This window comes from Geospiza fortis, unplaced genomic scaffold, assembly GCF_000277835.1.
Source record: "Geospiza fortis unplaced genomic scaffold, GeoFor_1.0 scaffold106, whole genome shotgun sequence".
Taxonomy (NCBI): domain Eukaryota; kingdom Metazoa; phylum Chordata; class Aves; order Passeriformes; family Thraupidae; genus Geospiza; species Geospiza fortis.
Genome location: NW_005054377.1, coordinates 2,131,029 through 2,146,870, shown reverse-complemented (window position 1 = coordinate 2,146,870; position 15,842 = coordinate 2,131,029). Strand labels below are relative to the sequence as shown.

At 49.2% G+C, this 15,842-nt stretch overlaps 1 protein-coding gene across 1 annotated transcript; it reads right to left on the bottom strand.

The window, feature by feature from the left end:
- Nucleotides 1-9,333: 9,333 nt before the first annotated feature.
- On the bottom strand, nt 9,334-11,188 carry LOC115948333 (gallinacin-4-like). Its single transcript, XM_031060254.1, has 2 exons — nt 11,131-11,188; nt 9,334-9,470 (listed from the first exon to the last, which is right to left on the bottom strand). Exons 1-2 carry the CDS (start codon nt 11,186-11,188, stop codon nt 9,334-9,336), a joined length of 195 nt encoding a protein of 64 aa, XP_030916114.1.
- Between the last annotated feature and the right edge of the window lie 4,654 nt (nt 11,189-15,842).

The following is a 15,842-nucleotide window of genomic DNA, read 5'->3' as shown; positions in this document are numbered from 1 at the left end:
GTCCTTGGTGCTGCCAAAGGACAGGCAATGTTTCCCTCTTTGGTGGCTTTGGTGAGTTGGGGAGGCCCTGGCTGACGTGAGGCTTCTGCAGTCTGACTCCTAGGGCAGTTCCAAAACCCACAAAGGCTTTTCCCCTCCCTTCTTTGGCATCTCTCCCACAAGGAATAGATAAGGAGATTATATAGCAGACATTCATAGGAAATACATTTGCTCCATATTTCATTGTGGACAAAAGAGGGAACTGTGCTCAGGCAGGATTCCAGACCTTATCTCTTGCAGCACACACTGTACAGTGTGCATCTTCCAATGGGTCTCGCAGGGAAGTTGCATCTCCCATAAGTGCAGTATCCCCCTCTTCGCCTGCATCCAGCTGTGTTTTGGGTTTCCGTGGGGAAAGAAACATACAGAACAGTTAAAGCAGTCATCTGTAAGAGCAGTGTGTGGTTGCAAAAGGCTGGTGGTGTTTGTGCATTTCTGGCCAGTGGAGGGATTCAGCTCCAACCTCCCCACAGTAAAGGTTACACACAGGGAAAAACAACATTCAGAGGCACCCAAAGAGAAACAGCTGGGTTCAGTGTGGAATTCTGAAACCAAACCCCTTCCTGACCCACCAAAGAAGCCAGTATTCTATTTCCATATGCTCTTCCCACCCCAAGTCTGTGTCCTGTAGAACTATCACTGGAGAAACACCTTTGTCCTCAATCCCCCTTTACCTTTGCATCACTCCCACTAAAGTGGTCACTTCCCAGGACATGGAAAACCCCAGTAATGGAAGATCAGACCTCTCCCCATCTCCCCACTTTGCCTCTCACCTGAAGCCCCCTGGACCAACAGGAGGATCAGAGGGAAGAGCAGGAACAGGATCTTCATGGCTGCTGCCTCTCCTGGGTCTTCACAGAGCTGCAGAGGGGACACCAAGGCTTTGGGGACAGGCAGGACCACAGGTGGGGCAGGAGCCTGGGCTCTGTGGTTCTCCAAACTGCAAAGGTGCTGCCTCCAGCTACAGCAGATGATGTTTCCTCTACTTTCCTCTTATAAACAATTCTTAGTTTTGTGCCACCCTGACAACCTCAGGAGCATTTAATGATGTTTCAGTCTCTGGGAAATCCATTACCTCATCTGATCCTTTTCCAGGAGACCCCACAGCCACCTACCTGATGAAGGTCTGGGTGTTCAGGCAGCCACAAACCCAACAAAAATCGCTGTGTCCAGCAGCCCTTGAGTTCAAGGAGCACTTTTTTTGGTCAAAATACTCTGATTTTATATTGTTGCAAGCCGTGGGGACATTCACTGATTTTTGCTGACGCATCTTCCCTTGGCCAATCATAAAGCCACCCATCCATGTGGTGCTTGTGCTTGGGCTTCTCCTTTTCCCTCTCTGATGCAACAGCAGAGGCTGAGGGGCCTCCTGGGGCTGTTGCAATCAATGTCACCGTTGTCCTCATGCAACACCTCTTGTGACACCCGCGGCACAGAGGCACCCAGGCTGTGGTGGCATGGCATGAACTGCCTGGGATGGACAAAAAACAGGCTTGTGGGTGCAGGCAGAAGTAGGATCCAGTCCCAACCAGTCTCTCCTCTGAGGGTAGTGAGGCCCTGGAGCAGCTTGCCCAGAGTTTGCTGCCTCATCCTGGGAAGTGTCCAAGGCCAGGTTGGACAGGGCTTGGAGCAACCTGGGATAGTGGAAGGTGTCCCTGATCATAGTGGGAGTTGGAACTGGATGACCTTAAAAGCCCCTTCTTCCCCAAACCATTCTGAGATTCTTTGATAAAATAAGTGTTTCTTCCTGTCCTGTCAGCGTGCTTAGGGAGCTGGTGCTGTGTGACACACAGGAACATTCAAAAAATTTTCTTTTCCTTCTCTTTTAACATCACAAGAACAGCTTCATCCTTGCCAAGGTGACCTGCATTCCACCTGCCAGGAAGTGATAAGCCTAAGGATGCCTTTCTGATGTCTACTCAAATAGTCAAGCAGTGCAAAGAGGAAATGCACTCAGGGGAGACCACACCTCAACTCATTCAGTCTGAATCCACTGCTTCTGAAATGCCCTACTTGGTACAAAATCTACAAATGTGGTTCAACAGCAGCAAAATGCTGTATAAAAATGGGCAATCTATGGGACATTAGTGAAGGAAGATGCATAGGGCCTTATCAGGCCTTAGAGGTGTGGACTTGATCGGGAGAATTTATAGGAATTCTGTGGTATTTCAGAAAGATAAAGATCAAGGTGGCTCAAGGAGATCAAGGAGGAAAGAGAAAGAAGCAATGTATCCGTGGCTGCTTCCTGGCCACGCCCCACATCCATCTTATTGCTGGTCCTACATTCCGTGTGAACTTTATTTGTAATCCTTTTTTGTACAGTCTGTGCTGTTTGTACAAAAACAACAGTTTGTGCTGTGTCTCCAGGGTGCTGGTCCATTGCTCAGAGACACCAAAGCTCCTGGAGCTGGATCCTGGAGAGGAGAATGGGGATTGAGGTTGGATACATCAGGGACACAGGGGCTGGTGTCATCTCTCAGAGAGATGCACGGAATCGTGGAATGCTTTGGGTTGGAAGGAACTTTAGAATTCATCTCGTTCCAACCCCTTCCACTATCCCAGGATGCTCCAAGCCCCATCCAACCTGGCCTTGATGCATGATGGGGGCATTCCTCAAGCATCAATCTGTAGAAGTAGGACTGGCTGTCTGTTGCTGGGTCCTTGGAATATCCTTGTTCCTGGAGGTTGGAACCAGACTCAGGACCAGCCCAGAGCCAACACAGCCAGGGATTGCTGCTTATGGTGTGGAAATGACTTCTGTAATCCCCACTGCAGGGAGGCCATGGCTGGGGCCAGCCCCTGCCCTGGGAAGCAGCTCTGACCTAGCAATCTTGTGCTCAACCCCATCAGAGCTTCATCTTGGCCTTGCTGATCCAGACCCAGACTTGTACCCACAGCTGGCACCCTGAACTAACCTTCCCTGTACCCACAGCAATGCCCAATACCCCGGGAGAGGCTGCTCCCATTCCTGGCTGCCCTGCTCCATGGAGGGGAGCACTGGGCGTCCCCAGCATCCCCATGGTCACTGCCCCATGACCGTGCAGGGGCCACCCCCATGGCCCCCCTACACTGAGCATCCTGGATCTGCACACCAGTCATCCACAAAGACACACCTGGGCTCCTAACTGAGCCCCCAGGCCTTGAAACCCTCCCAGCGCTGACCCCCAACTCCATCCCAAGCTCCTGAGAAGCCCCATGGCACAGCCATCCCTATTTCCTCTGGAGCAGAATGACTTCTCCCACCTCCCAGACACCCCTGGATCCCACAACACCCCCCAGTGCCCCACAACTGGGGATGGATCCAAGGGCACCAGGGCAGTGTGTGTCCCATGGAACAGCCCCACAAGGACCCCTGACCCAGCCTGGGTGCCTGTGGACAGCCAGCAGGTCTCCACTGAAATTAGGGTGGTCACAGCCACCCCTCCACCCTTGTGTGAGAGGTGCTGGGGTCCCCTTGCTGAGCCACAAGACTGGCATTGGGTGAGTGTCATCGGTGTCCCCACTCCCACCACGGGTGGAGATGCTGGTGTGGCTGAGGACACCATGGAGAGAGGGAGGATGGTGGGACAGTGTTTGTGTGTCTATGTCTGTCAGGAATTCACCCCATCCTCTCTGCCCTTCCCTATGCACAGAGGAAAGAGATGCACACCCAGGATACACATCTTGGCAGTGGCAATGACCACCACCTTGTATTGGGGACGCTGGGGGATGGGATTCTCATGGGATACAGGTCTGGCTGTGCGGGGTTGCTCCAGGAAGCATCGTCCCAACAGGCTGGTGTCCTGCTCGGAGATCCAGGAGCCCATCAGGGATACCAGCGCCTGTGGGATGGAAAGGTCTGGCAGTGCCTGTCCCACCAGGGCAGCAGTGAGGCTCAGCAGTGCCCTGTACCCTCGGGCTGCACATTCCCCGTTTTTTTCCCCAACAGCAGCACCCCAACAGCAGCAGCAGCCCTGAACTCACATCCGACAGCAGAATTCCCGCTCGGAGCAGAGGCCGATGCGCCCGATCCCCGGCGGGCAGGAGCGGTGGGAGCAGAACCCCCCGCGGCGCTCGCACTCCTGGGCTGATGCTCCAACCGGGGACAGCCCTGCGGGGCACGGAGAGAGGAGACTTTCAGCCGAGATGCTGAGCACAGCCCAGCCCTGCTTGTCCCCTGCCACAGGTGCTGAGCAGGTGCCTGCAGCAGAAATCCTGGTGAGTTTGTGGCACTTGGATGGGAGACAGTCACTACAGTCCTAAGCAGGCTCTGGGAGAGGTCTCCATCGTGCCTGCTGTCTCCTTCCTGGAGCAAGGGAGAACTCCAAGGGTAGAAACAGGATGTCCCTTCCTCCCCCCTCCTCCTCCTCCTCTTCAGCAGGGCTGCTGTGCCCAGTGCTGCTGCCTCAGAAAGGAAAGGTCAGGAGACACGGAGAGGGGTTAAATCCCAGGTTTGGAAGGATGAGAGTTTTAATACAATGCCCCACCTCTGGTCCCAACAGCACAACCTGCAGCTGGAGTCTTTCCTTGAAGGTGTGGGGTCAGAGGGACCCCGGCGGGGATGGCACAGCCACCAGGAGAACTCACACCTGACTCATCAGCTCAGGCAACAAATCCTCCCTAAAAAATACCGACAGAGGACAAACCCTCCACATTTCTTACCTGTCACTCCCTGGAGCATCAGGAGGAGCAGAGCACAGAGGACGGGCAGGATCCGCATGCCTGGGAGTCGCCAGCAGAGTCGCAGCTCTGTGGAGAAGAGAAAGGAGGCAGAGGTGAGTGGGGCGGTCCCTTCCTACAGGTCGTGCAGCACCTGCCGGGGACTGAACCGAGCAGAGGGGATGTGACCAGTCACTGGTGGGAGGATGCACTCGGCAGCCCGGGATTCAGAGCTTCCTGACACCAACAGCAGCAGTTTGGTCTCTCCACGTGTCACAATATCCCCTGGGATGGCTGAGTCCTCCAAATGTCCAGCCCCAAAGCTCCTTTTTCTGTCCCTTGCCCCGACAGAGAAAAACAAGCAGAGCATGCCTCATCTGACACCTGAGAAGGATTCCCAGGCCTCCAGCCCAGGATCTTGCGTCATCCTGCCTTGCATAAGGGCTGCTCAGTGCTGTGGTTTGCTGGACAGCTCTGGGGACACACACACAGAGCATCGCTGTTCGTTGGGCCTTGGCAAACACTCAGCTTTCACCACACAAAGGAGCTCTGTCCTCCCCCCCCCCGCGGGAAGCGAGCTCTCTATGCTTCGCTTGAAAATAACTGGGAAGACGCCACTTGGCATGACATCCACAGACCTAGGAAGGACAAGTTTTAATTGTGGCTTTGTTTGGGGGAGTTTGCTGTGTGTAACCCTTTGCTGTTTGATGGAGCATCTTCATAAACGTTTTCAGCCTTGCTGCAGTTTCATCGAGTGCTATTGTCGGGGTCTCTAGCTGGTCAGAGTGACCCCGAGAAAAGTTAGAAAATCTCTTTTCCCAGTCTGGCGCTTGAAGAAGGAGTCAGGGCTCTTCATTTCTCGGTCTCAAGGTTGTGTATTGTATCTTATCTGTAAAATTCTTTCTCCTGTCCAGCCGAGGTCCACTCAGCAAGACAGTACCTATGTTAGACAGTGAGCTTCTACTCTAAACCAATCTAAAAGTGCCAACATCACAGCAGAAGATGGAGGCCAAGAAGAAGAAGAAGAAAAAAGGCTGGACATGCCCAGATTCCTCCATCTTGCCCCCCTGAATCCCCATTCTAAAAACCCCAAAATCTACTTTTTCACCTTGTGATAAATTCACTGTCATTCTACTTAATTTGTCAGGGCTTGCAGATTCTTCATCTAAGGTTGGTAAATTGCTCCACGGGTCATAATCAAAACCACAGGCATTTTGGGCTCTATGCCAGGGTCTCTGAGACCCCTTGTGGGGGTCTTGGTCGTCCTGGACAGCCAGAGGGATGTCTTGAATTCCGACATGCTACGTGTGTGGGGATGGATGTTAAAAACACACTCATGAGCGCTTACATGAATCATGGAATCACGAATCATGGAATCACACAATTATTTGGTTTGGAAGGGACCAGGAGTTTCCAGCCAGCTGCCATGGGCAGGGATGCCTTCCAGTAGGTGCTCCAAGCCCCATCCAACCTGTCTTTGAACACTTCCAGGGATGGGGCTGTCGCCACATCTCTCTTCACAGAGAAAAGCAAAGCACAACTTCCCAAAAATATTCTGAGATTCATATTCTCTGGACCTCAGAGAAAAAAACCCCAATCCTTATCACATTTGCTTCGCCTGTGTTGTTCACAAGTAAAATACATTTTAGAAAATTGTTAACCTAAAAAAAATTAGTAATTAAATTCTAGTGTGAGTGTTTTAATTCACAAACCAATTAAATCCAAGTATGTGTGTGATGGGACTGTCAGCTGACAGTCACGAGATACTGTGCAGTTGAGTGCAGTTAAATACTTAACAAATTCAATTTAAATATAATGTAACACAGTGTAATACAGTAAAAACTGTATAATATAATATAATATAATATAATATAATATAATATAATCTGTATAATATAATATAATATAATATAATATAATATAATATAATATAATATAATATAAATAACAATTAACCTTCTGATCAAATAGAGTCTTCCTCATCATTCCTTCCTTCGTTGGAAATATTTTATTTCTGATATAGGGCAGCCACAGCTCCTCTGGACAATACATTAATATGCCTTTGATCCAAACAACTCACCGTATTTCATTGTTTTGTCACTCCCCAGTGAGAGACATTGTACAAACTATTTGCAGATCTCTACCCAGGGAGATCACTACTACTCTGCCCTGGTAGTCAGAGCACTCAGGACAGCTTGTTATTTCCTTCACCCCTGAAGGAAATCCTGATCCTACAGCTGCAGCCAGAAAAAGGGAAAAGGCCATGGCCCATTTTTTTTTTTTTATATCTGCTGAGCTGTCTTGGCATCAAAACCCCGGGAAAGAAAGGAGTGGGAGCAGCGTGTCCAGTAGTCAGGTTCTTTACAGGGCTTCATTAAGGGGGCAATTAGCTGCATCTCTGTGCTGTTGCTCTTTAGCACAGGCACCAGCTTAATCCCTGGAAGTGTCGAAGGCCAGGCTGGACAGGGCTTGGAGCAATCTGGGATAGTGGAATGTGCTCCTGATCATGGTGGGAGGGTTGGTTCTGTATGATTTTAAGGCCCCTTCCAGCCCAAACCATTTTATGATTCTCTGATTGTATGAGTTTGAATGTGTAGAGTGCTGGGGGGATGGGACTGGGATAAGAAGCAGGGAGGAGATGTGCAGCATGGGTCCTAGCAGGTTTCAGCCTGTTTCACTCCAAACTGGCTCTTGAAGCCATTCCCCATCCATAAAGGCAAGGACAGCTCTTTGTGGTGGTGAGTTAAAGCATGATGGGACTAGATTGTGCATGATAGTGGCTACTAATCTAAGATTACAGGGGCTGAACCCTCCCTGCAAAGCCCTCTGTCCTTGAGCAAAAATCTTGTGCCATTCCAGTTTGTGAAACATTCACCTAGTGTGGATTGTGCAAAAATCTCTTAGGACATCAACTGTAAATTGCTGGTTTGGCTCCACTTGGCAACTTCCTCAGGTTTCCATCCAGGGAGATCCCTTGGAGGAGGCTGTTGGCCCAGCTTCCTGCCCTGCACAAGGCTGTGGTTTCAATGGTGCCAGAGGCATTTGCAGAAATACCTGCTTTGAACAGGCCAGAGAGTGAGTGAGCTGGGCCTGTTCAGTCTGGAGAATACTGAGAGGGGATCTCAACAATCCATATAAATATCTCCAAGGGTGTCAGAGGATGGTGACTCTCTTCAGTGGTGCCCAGCCACAGGATGAGGAGCAATGGCCATAAACTGAAACACAAGAAATTTCACCTCTTCTTGAAAAAAACTTCTTTATGTTGAGGGTGGCAGAACACTGAACAGCTGCCCAGGGAGGGTGTGGAGTTTCCTCTTTGGAGATTCCAAACCCACCTGGATGTGTTCTTGTGCCACCTGCTCCAGGTGACCCTGCCTTGGCAGGGGAGTTGGACTGGATGATCTCCAGGGGCGCCTTCCAACCCTAAAAATTCTGTGGTTCTGTGAAGGGTGGGCAAATGCTTTGCAACAAATGGGCAGCTCAGGGTTTCCAGTCAGTCCCTTGCACTTGGGTTGGTTGCTTCCCTTAAAAACTCAGCCACTACTGCTCCTTCCTTCACAGAAACACAGAATGGTTTGGATTGGAAGGGACCTTAAAGATCATCTCATTCCAACTCCCTGCCATGGGCAGGGACACCTCCCACTATCCGAGGTTGTTCCAAGTCCCATCCAACCTGGCCTTGGACACTTCCAGGGATGGGGCAGCCAGGGTTTCTCTGGGCACCAAGGATTCCTTGTCAGCACAAGGATATTCCTGACTGTGCAGAGACAGGAGCTCTCTGAGCAGCCTGCACCTTCTAGGTTTTCTGTTGTGGTTCAGGGCAGTTCAGGTTGAATCTCTTGGAAGTGAAGGGATCAGAAGCACAGTGGGATTGGCCCCTCACACATTTCTATAATTGCCTCAAGCAATGTCACAGGTCTAACTCTGATCTCCTGATTTGCAACTGCAGCCAATATAAATTTTGCAGATTCAATCCAAATTTATGGCAGACAGAAATGGCAAGGGTAAAATCAGACTTCAGATTACTAATTTGTCCTGCTCAGTGTGACTTTAGTTCCCATAATAAAACAATATACTGTTCCCAGCTCTGAAAGCTCTGGATCAACAGGTGGAAACCCAAAATTTTCAGAGCAGAAGTGCTGTGAAGTGTCACACTGGAGAAGACTTTTGTGCTCCCAGTGGAAATGGTGATTGATGTCAGTCATGACAGAGAATTCCCTAGCAGGCATGTGTGGAGAACTTGCCAGCACTCACTCAATCAGCAGCCCAAGAGGGGTAAATATTTTGGTGAACTACACATTCCTGGCAGGTTTAGATTAATTTCAGAATTCTTGTTTAAAATTCTTAATGGAAATACGACATGGGAAATCAATTACTTTTGGAAATTAATGACAACACCACACAGGGCAGCCATGCAACCTCCCCACATCTTGCTTTTATTGAAAGGAGAATGACAAATCCTTTGTGGCTGCTGCAACAATTCCTTGAATCCAACGATGCCAAAAGCGATCACTCCTGAAGATTCTCCACAATTAGCCACACTACAACCTACAGAAAGGAAAGAATCTTCAGAATTATGATTATGAGGAAAATCCTGCTGCTTGGGATTCAAAAGATGATTTGGGAAATCATCTTTGCCCCAGACAAATCCTAAACTTACCACCTACAGCAACTGTACCCAGAGCGACAGGAGCCCAGGTAATCATTGCCATGAGGGCATTTCCCCCTGTGGCAGAAGGTCCCACGATACCCACACTCCATGTAAGGTCTCCTGGGTCTTGTCAAGCTTCTACCTTAAAAAAGAACAAATAAACAAAGATGGGAGATGTTTTATTTCCAATTTCCTGCAGGGATTTGCATTTTGCTTAACCCCTGTGAGTTGACAAGGACGTGACAGTTCAGTCCTGAGAGGAGGAGGTCTGTGGGCACAACGACCAAGCAAACACTCTAATTCCTTCTTCCCTGCCAAAATAGGATACCCACATTCAAACTGCCTTTTGGGAACAGCCACCAGCCTGTGCTACTCCCAGAACAGGTTTTATCCATGAAGATGCTAATTGTCAGGGATCAAAACAACCCCAGGGAGCAGACCAGCAATTAAGCAGGAGGTTGCCTGGCCCTGTTTGGTCGATTAATAAAGATGCAGCCTGACAGCTGAAATGTTCTGGATGCATCTGACTGAGTGCACATGAACCAATTAATTCCAGTTTCCAGCTCACCCATCGAACATTGCAAAGTATTCAGAGAGAGGGGAGCTTGTTCCAGCAAACAGGGAATAGATATTAAATATGGACAGTGCATCCAGCACATCCCTGGTGGGCTGGATTCCCAGCATGTGAGTAAAGTGATACATACACACCCAGAAAGTCCCAGGGAGTAATAAAGGAGGGGTTTAAAGGGTGAATAAAACACTCCTGGTCTCAAACTAGCAGGCTGTGAGGCATTGTGAGCAGTCTGAGCTCTCAGGAACACTTTTCTTCCCAGATACAGATAAATTTCTGGCTTTAATGTACCCAGAAGGTCCTACTGAAAACAGGCCAAACATCCCCTGTGTGTTAAAAAAGGGCATAAAACAGACCAAAGGAACTCTTTGCCTCTGGGACCTGGCACAGGCAGAGGCCCAGGTGAGAATAACACCAGACAACCACATAAAATCATAGAATCACAGACTCCTTTAGGTTAGAAAAGAACTTTAAGATCATCAAGTCCAATTGTTAACCCAGCACTGTCAAGCCCACCACTAATCCATGTCCACAGGTAGCCACATCCAGATGGCTTTTAAATCCCTCCAGGGATATATATATATATATGACACTTTTCCCACCTTTCTGGTCTGCTGCAGTTCTTCACAGTCTTTTCCCATCCTGACATCCCTAGAGGACACTTTCCACCCTGTTCCCACAGAGATCAAAACTCCACCAGCTCCTGCTTGTGCACAGAGCACTCTGCAAATGCGGCTGTGCCATTTTCAGGGCTGATATTAAAATACAATCCCTTTTTCTGGATAATAGAGTTGGTTTGGGGGTCCAGACTCCTTTGCACTCCGCAACAGGCATCATGATTTTGTGCCTCTCCACCTTATGTCCCAGCTCCTAAAGCAAAGGATATTTGAAGAACATGGGGCCAGATTCCTTTTTCGTTTTTTCTGTGTGGTTTAAGAATACTTGATCATGATTTAATTTGTTTGTTGGGTGACTCAGGCAAAGTGATTCAAGTACAAGCCTGCAGGGTTTAATGGGGAAAATGCTGGTGCTGAATGGTGATTTTGGGGTTGCCCCTTTCAAAGTGATGTTTGAAGTATTTGCCTGCTAATTTCATTTCTCATCTGTAATCTCCAATGAGTTTTGATGATTTTTGTGAGGATTCTTTGCAGGAGGCAGCTTGGTCACATCCCAAAGGGGACAGGAGATCTTTGCAAGACACCAACACCTTCTCTTTAGTCCCTCACCTTACCTGCAGCTCCCTGAAATGCCACCAAGAGGAGAGCAAGGAGAAAAGGAAGGATTTTCATGGCAGAGGGTGGGCAGGGATCCTGGGTCACTGCAGAGAAAGGAGACCAGGACATTGGTTAGAGCCTTGTCCCTCCATAGTCCCAGAAGTGACACAGAGAAATGTTCTTCAAGACCTGGAAGTTACCTAAAAGAGGTTATTACACATTTTTTTCATGGTCGTGTGTCTATTGTCCTAAGATTTTCCTGGAGCACGCATAGGATCATGGCATAGGAAAAAAACTTGCATGCAAAAAATTCAATTTTAAATCCCCTTTTAATTAATGCATCAAGTGACCAGCAATTTATCCTGGATTTCTCAATAGCTTGCAATGCAGGGCAATAAATTTGATTTGCCTTATGAAACTTAAAGCTGTTAATTCAGAAAATAAGACAATTTTTGCTAGATTTATACAAAACAACCCCGTGGGCTTTCTCAAGCTTTTCTACTTAAAAAAAAAAAAAAAAGAGCAGAAAAAGCAATTTTCTTCTCAATTAACTCAAAATCCAGTTTCTCTTTATTCTTGCTTGGAGGCTGTTGTTTATTCTTCCCCTCAAGAATGACATTATTTCCAGTATAAATTTTTGAGTATTTGCATTTCCTGCAGCCAACAAAACCTCCTCTCCCTTATCAACATTTGACACCTCTAGAACTGGCTCATGACAGCCTGGAGCCACTGCACAGTTAAGGCTATAAAACAAAATGCAGATAAACATGAAAGACGTGAAGTCTCCATCCCCTTTAAGAAGGACAAAACCTTTTCAGAGAGGCTGAATAATGAGAATATTTTGGCTGTTACCAGGTAAGAGGAGCTCTAGGCTGGAACAGGTCCAGGATCAGTGTCAGCCACCCCGATGAAGATGAAGGAGCAGAGCGTGGGTTTGTGCTGTTTCTTGAGGGTGCTGAGGGATGTTTGACCTCCTCCTTCTGTGGCCAATGAGGCTTTGGGGAGCTCTGGGGGCACCCAATGAATCCTCTTTGCTGTTGTCCTAAGAGGAACCAAGGTCTGGCTTTCAAACCATTGCAGCATTGCTCAAGAAATATGTTGAGATGAGAAAAACCACCCTGGGCCTCCTCCCTTTGAGCAGCCCTTTGGCCACAGCAGCTCACTCAAGGTCTCTGTTTCCATCTGTTTTCAGAGGTTTTATATTTCCTTACAAGCATGAACAATATATCATCATAGAAGTGAAATAATCATCAGCTGGAATGTTAAAATAAAACCCATCAAACCTATGTTCAATGGGAAGTTAGTTCTTTGGAAATTCAGGAAGAGGGTTAATGGGCTGTCATTAATTCTACATCATTACTCCTGTTGTGAGGGAAAATCTGGACAATTAAGAACATGGAAAAGATCTGCACTAGGGAAGGGTAAGGAAAAAATGAGAGAGGAAAAGAGAAATCTAAGAGTTAAGAATAAAAAAAGCAAAAGTGGTTTGGGATTTTTTCACATTTTTGCACCAAAACATTTTCATTACTAGGTTACCTGCATGACATGTAAGATATTTTATGTCATATCTATTTATGGAAATTATTACAGCCCATGCCCAGCAATTTTAGTTTTATTGTCTTTATTCTCCTGCCATGGATAGAAGAGTTCTCTGAGCACAGCATCCTCCTTTCTCACCAAGGATTCCTCCAATGGCTTCCTGCTTTTTACAGACATTTCTACAAGTTCAGGCGCCTGTTGCAAAGGGATCTTCACTTCTCTTTTATCCCTCTTTGCTCCTTGAATCCGGCCGGCCCCATTCAGTGGGAGGTGCCGTTCTCTGGCTGAGCTCATCCCAACGAGAGCCTCCCTGGGCTCGCCCTTCGTGCCCTGCAGGGATTTTTCTTAGATCTCTTTGTTTGCTTTCCCAATCAAAACAACTATTTCACGGAGGCTTCCAGCGCAGCCTTGTCAGCAGCTTTCAGGCTGCCCTCAGGCTTCTTGTTTCTCTGGGCTGCTCCTTTGGATGCTTTTCTTTCCTCATTTTTGCTTTTTTTTTTGAAGTCAAATACATGTCGAACGTGCTTGGTTCCACAACGTGGTTGCACATAATTGTGCTGTGGTCACTTTTACACAGCAGCTCCCACAAACAGCTTTGGAATTGGAATTTGCACTTAATCCAGGAAGGCAAATGTTCTTGTGGATGCCAGGACCAGCTGTTCTAAGAATCACCACTGTACAGCAAGAAAAATGTACATTTTACAGGGAAAAAATCTAATGTCTGCACTGCCTGGTATCATCCACATCACCTGTCAGATCTGCTCTGCTGCATCACCTCAGGCAAGGGAAGGACGTGCAGAAGATGTGCCCTGGTCCCCAAATCCTTTAGGGCAGGGCTGTTGCTGAAACCCTTCCCTGAGGTGTTTTTGAGGTGTTTGCAGACAGATGTGCAGCCAAACATCTGGGCTGAAAAATAGCTTAGCACATGAGGAACAGCTGGGTCTGTGTGATGTCACCTGTGGGCAGCTCACCTGGAGCACCAAGTCCAGATCTTGGGGTCCCCAACACAAGAAAGAGTTGGAGCTGCTGGAGGGAGTCCAGAGGAGGCCATGGAGATGCTCCAAGGTCTGGAGCCATGGCCAGGGACAGGTTCCACCAGATCAGATTCCTCCAAGCCCCATCCAGCCTGGACTTGGACACTTCCAGGGATCCAGGGGCAGCCACAGCTTCTCTGTGCGCCCTGTGCCAGGGCCTCTCCAGCCTCACGGGGAACAATTCCTTCCCAATATCCCATCTATCCCTGCCCTCTCACAGTGGGAAGCCATTCCCTGTGTCCTGTCCCTCCATCCCTTGTCCCAAATCCTTCTCCAGCTCTCCCTTTAGGCCCTGGAAGAGGCTCTGAGGTCTCCCTGAATCCTTCCTTCTTCAGGATGTCACTTTTTTGGAGACATGAGGAGTTCTTTAGCGAAAGAGGCTCCTGGGTGCTGAAATCCAGCAGAGAAAAGTGCAGCCAAACTGGTGGCTGGGAGGCAGCCAGAGCAACTGGGAGCTGGCAGAGAAGCTGGGGAGGGTGTCTAGCTCTGGGAATATCTTCTGGAAAGCCTTCTGGCTTCCTCCTTCTCTGCCTGGCAAAGCTCCGGGGTGATGATGGCACAGGATTTATTCCTGGCTTGGAACACAGGAGGAGAGACTGAGGAGAGACAGCTGAGACTCCTCAGGGTGGGGGTGATGGTGGTGGAGGGCAGGGGGATGAGATGATGAGGGGGTGACAAGAAAGGTCACATTGTGCCTGCATGGACCCTGGCAGCATCCTCACTGCTGAATTTGCAAAATTGGTTCTTCCCCATTCCACTCTCAGGTCTGGAAGAGGCTTTGGTGCCCATTAGAGGCTGAGTTGTGCTTTGTGTGCTAAAAATTGGGTTTTCTAGGAATGGGCCACGTGGTATTTGCTGCTGTGGAGGACAGAGACAGCCAAGGGTGAGCTTCACTTGGCTCCAGGGTAATGTAACCCTCATTACACCCCTGACTTTATTAAAACGCTTCACTAGAGCTGGGCCCAGCAGCCCAGCATCATTAATTAATGAAAGAAACACAAATAGAGGCAGGGCAGCGGGACAGGAGGCAAAGTGGTTTGTCCTTTACACCCAAAGGGTCCCCAAAGCCAATCACATGGATTTGAGGCTGCAAAGATGCCAAGTTCCTGGTAAAAAGCAGTGCTGGAGACCCACAGAGAGCCTGGGGATGCTCCCACGAGTAGGGAAACCAGGCAAGGATATTTCTGAGCACTTTGGTGGCTACTGTTACACAGCAGAGCCTGGGCTTTATTGCCCGAGTTGCAAAAAATCCTCAATAAAATTTAAAAACACAACAATAAATGTATGAAAGTCCCAGAACACAGGTACATCCAACAGCCCAGCTGATGTACAAAGTTTTGGGAGCTTCCTGTAGGATATTGCAAAAACCACCAAAACCAGAGGTGATATTTTGCCTTAATGAAACCCCTTTTTGTGGTTTTTCCTGTAGTGACCGGCTGGGAATTTATTCTCTAAAAAGCATCAGCGCTGGAGGCTGCCGGGCTGGAAATTGGGATAAAAAGCAAATGCACACCAGAGGGCTCCTGCAAGCTCCGATGCTCGGGATCCCATTTCACAGCGGTGAGGCGGGAAAACAGCTGGATTAATTGATGGCTCTGTGCGCACCATGTCCCAGCTGCCACCTAGTGTCATCCCCGCGACACGGGGACATCGCACGGGGGACATCGGGGTGGCCGTGCCCCGGTGCACAACAATTTGAGGGACATCGGGGTGGGCTTGTGCCAGAGCACAACAGCACAGGGAGCAATGGGATGGGCTTGAGCCGGTGCTGAAGAACCCAGGGGACATCGGGATGGGCTTGTGCCACCGCACAGGAGCACGGGGAACATCGGGGTGGGCCCGGGGGACATCGGGATGGGCTTGTGACACCGCACAGGAGCCCGGGGGACATCGGGGTGGGCTTGTGCCACCGCACAACAATTTGGGGGGTACGGGATGGGCTTGTGGCAGTGCACAGCAGCTCCAGGGGTCTCGGATAGTGGGTCTCTGTGTCCCCAAGCCCCCGAGGGTGGCGCAAGCACCGTGATGTCACACTGCCCGGGGAGGGGACACTGGGGGAGGTGCCCGGTGAGGGTGGGCGGAGCGGGATCGGCCCCGGCGGCTTCTTCTTCCTCCTTCTCCTCCTCCTCCTCCTCCCCCTCCCCTTCCCCCCTCCT

What these genes read in the sequence shown, in the direction of transcription:
- LOC115948333 (XM_031060254.1), bottom strand. Translation starts at nt 11,188, where the DNA reads ATGAAAATCCTTCCTTTTCTCCTTGCTCTCCTCTTGGTGGCATTTCAG. An exon ending in GGCATTTCAGGGAGCTGCAG is followed by an intron (nt 9,471 to 11,130) that starts GTAAGGTGAGGG and finishes TTCTTTTTTAAG; the next exon opens with GTAGAAGCTTGACAAGACCC.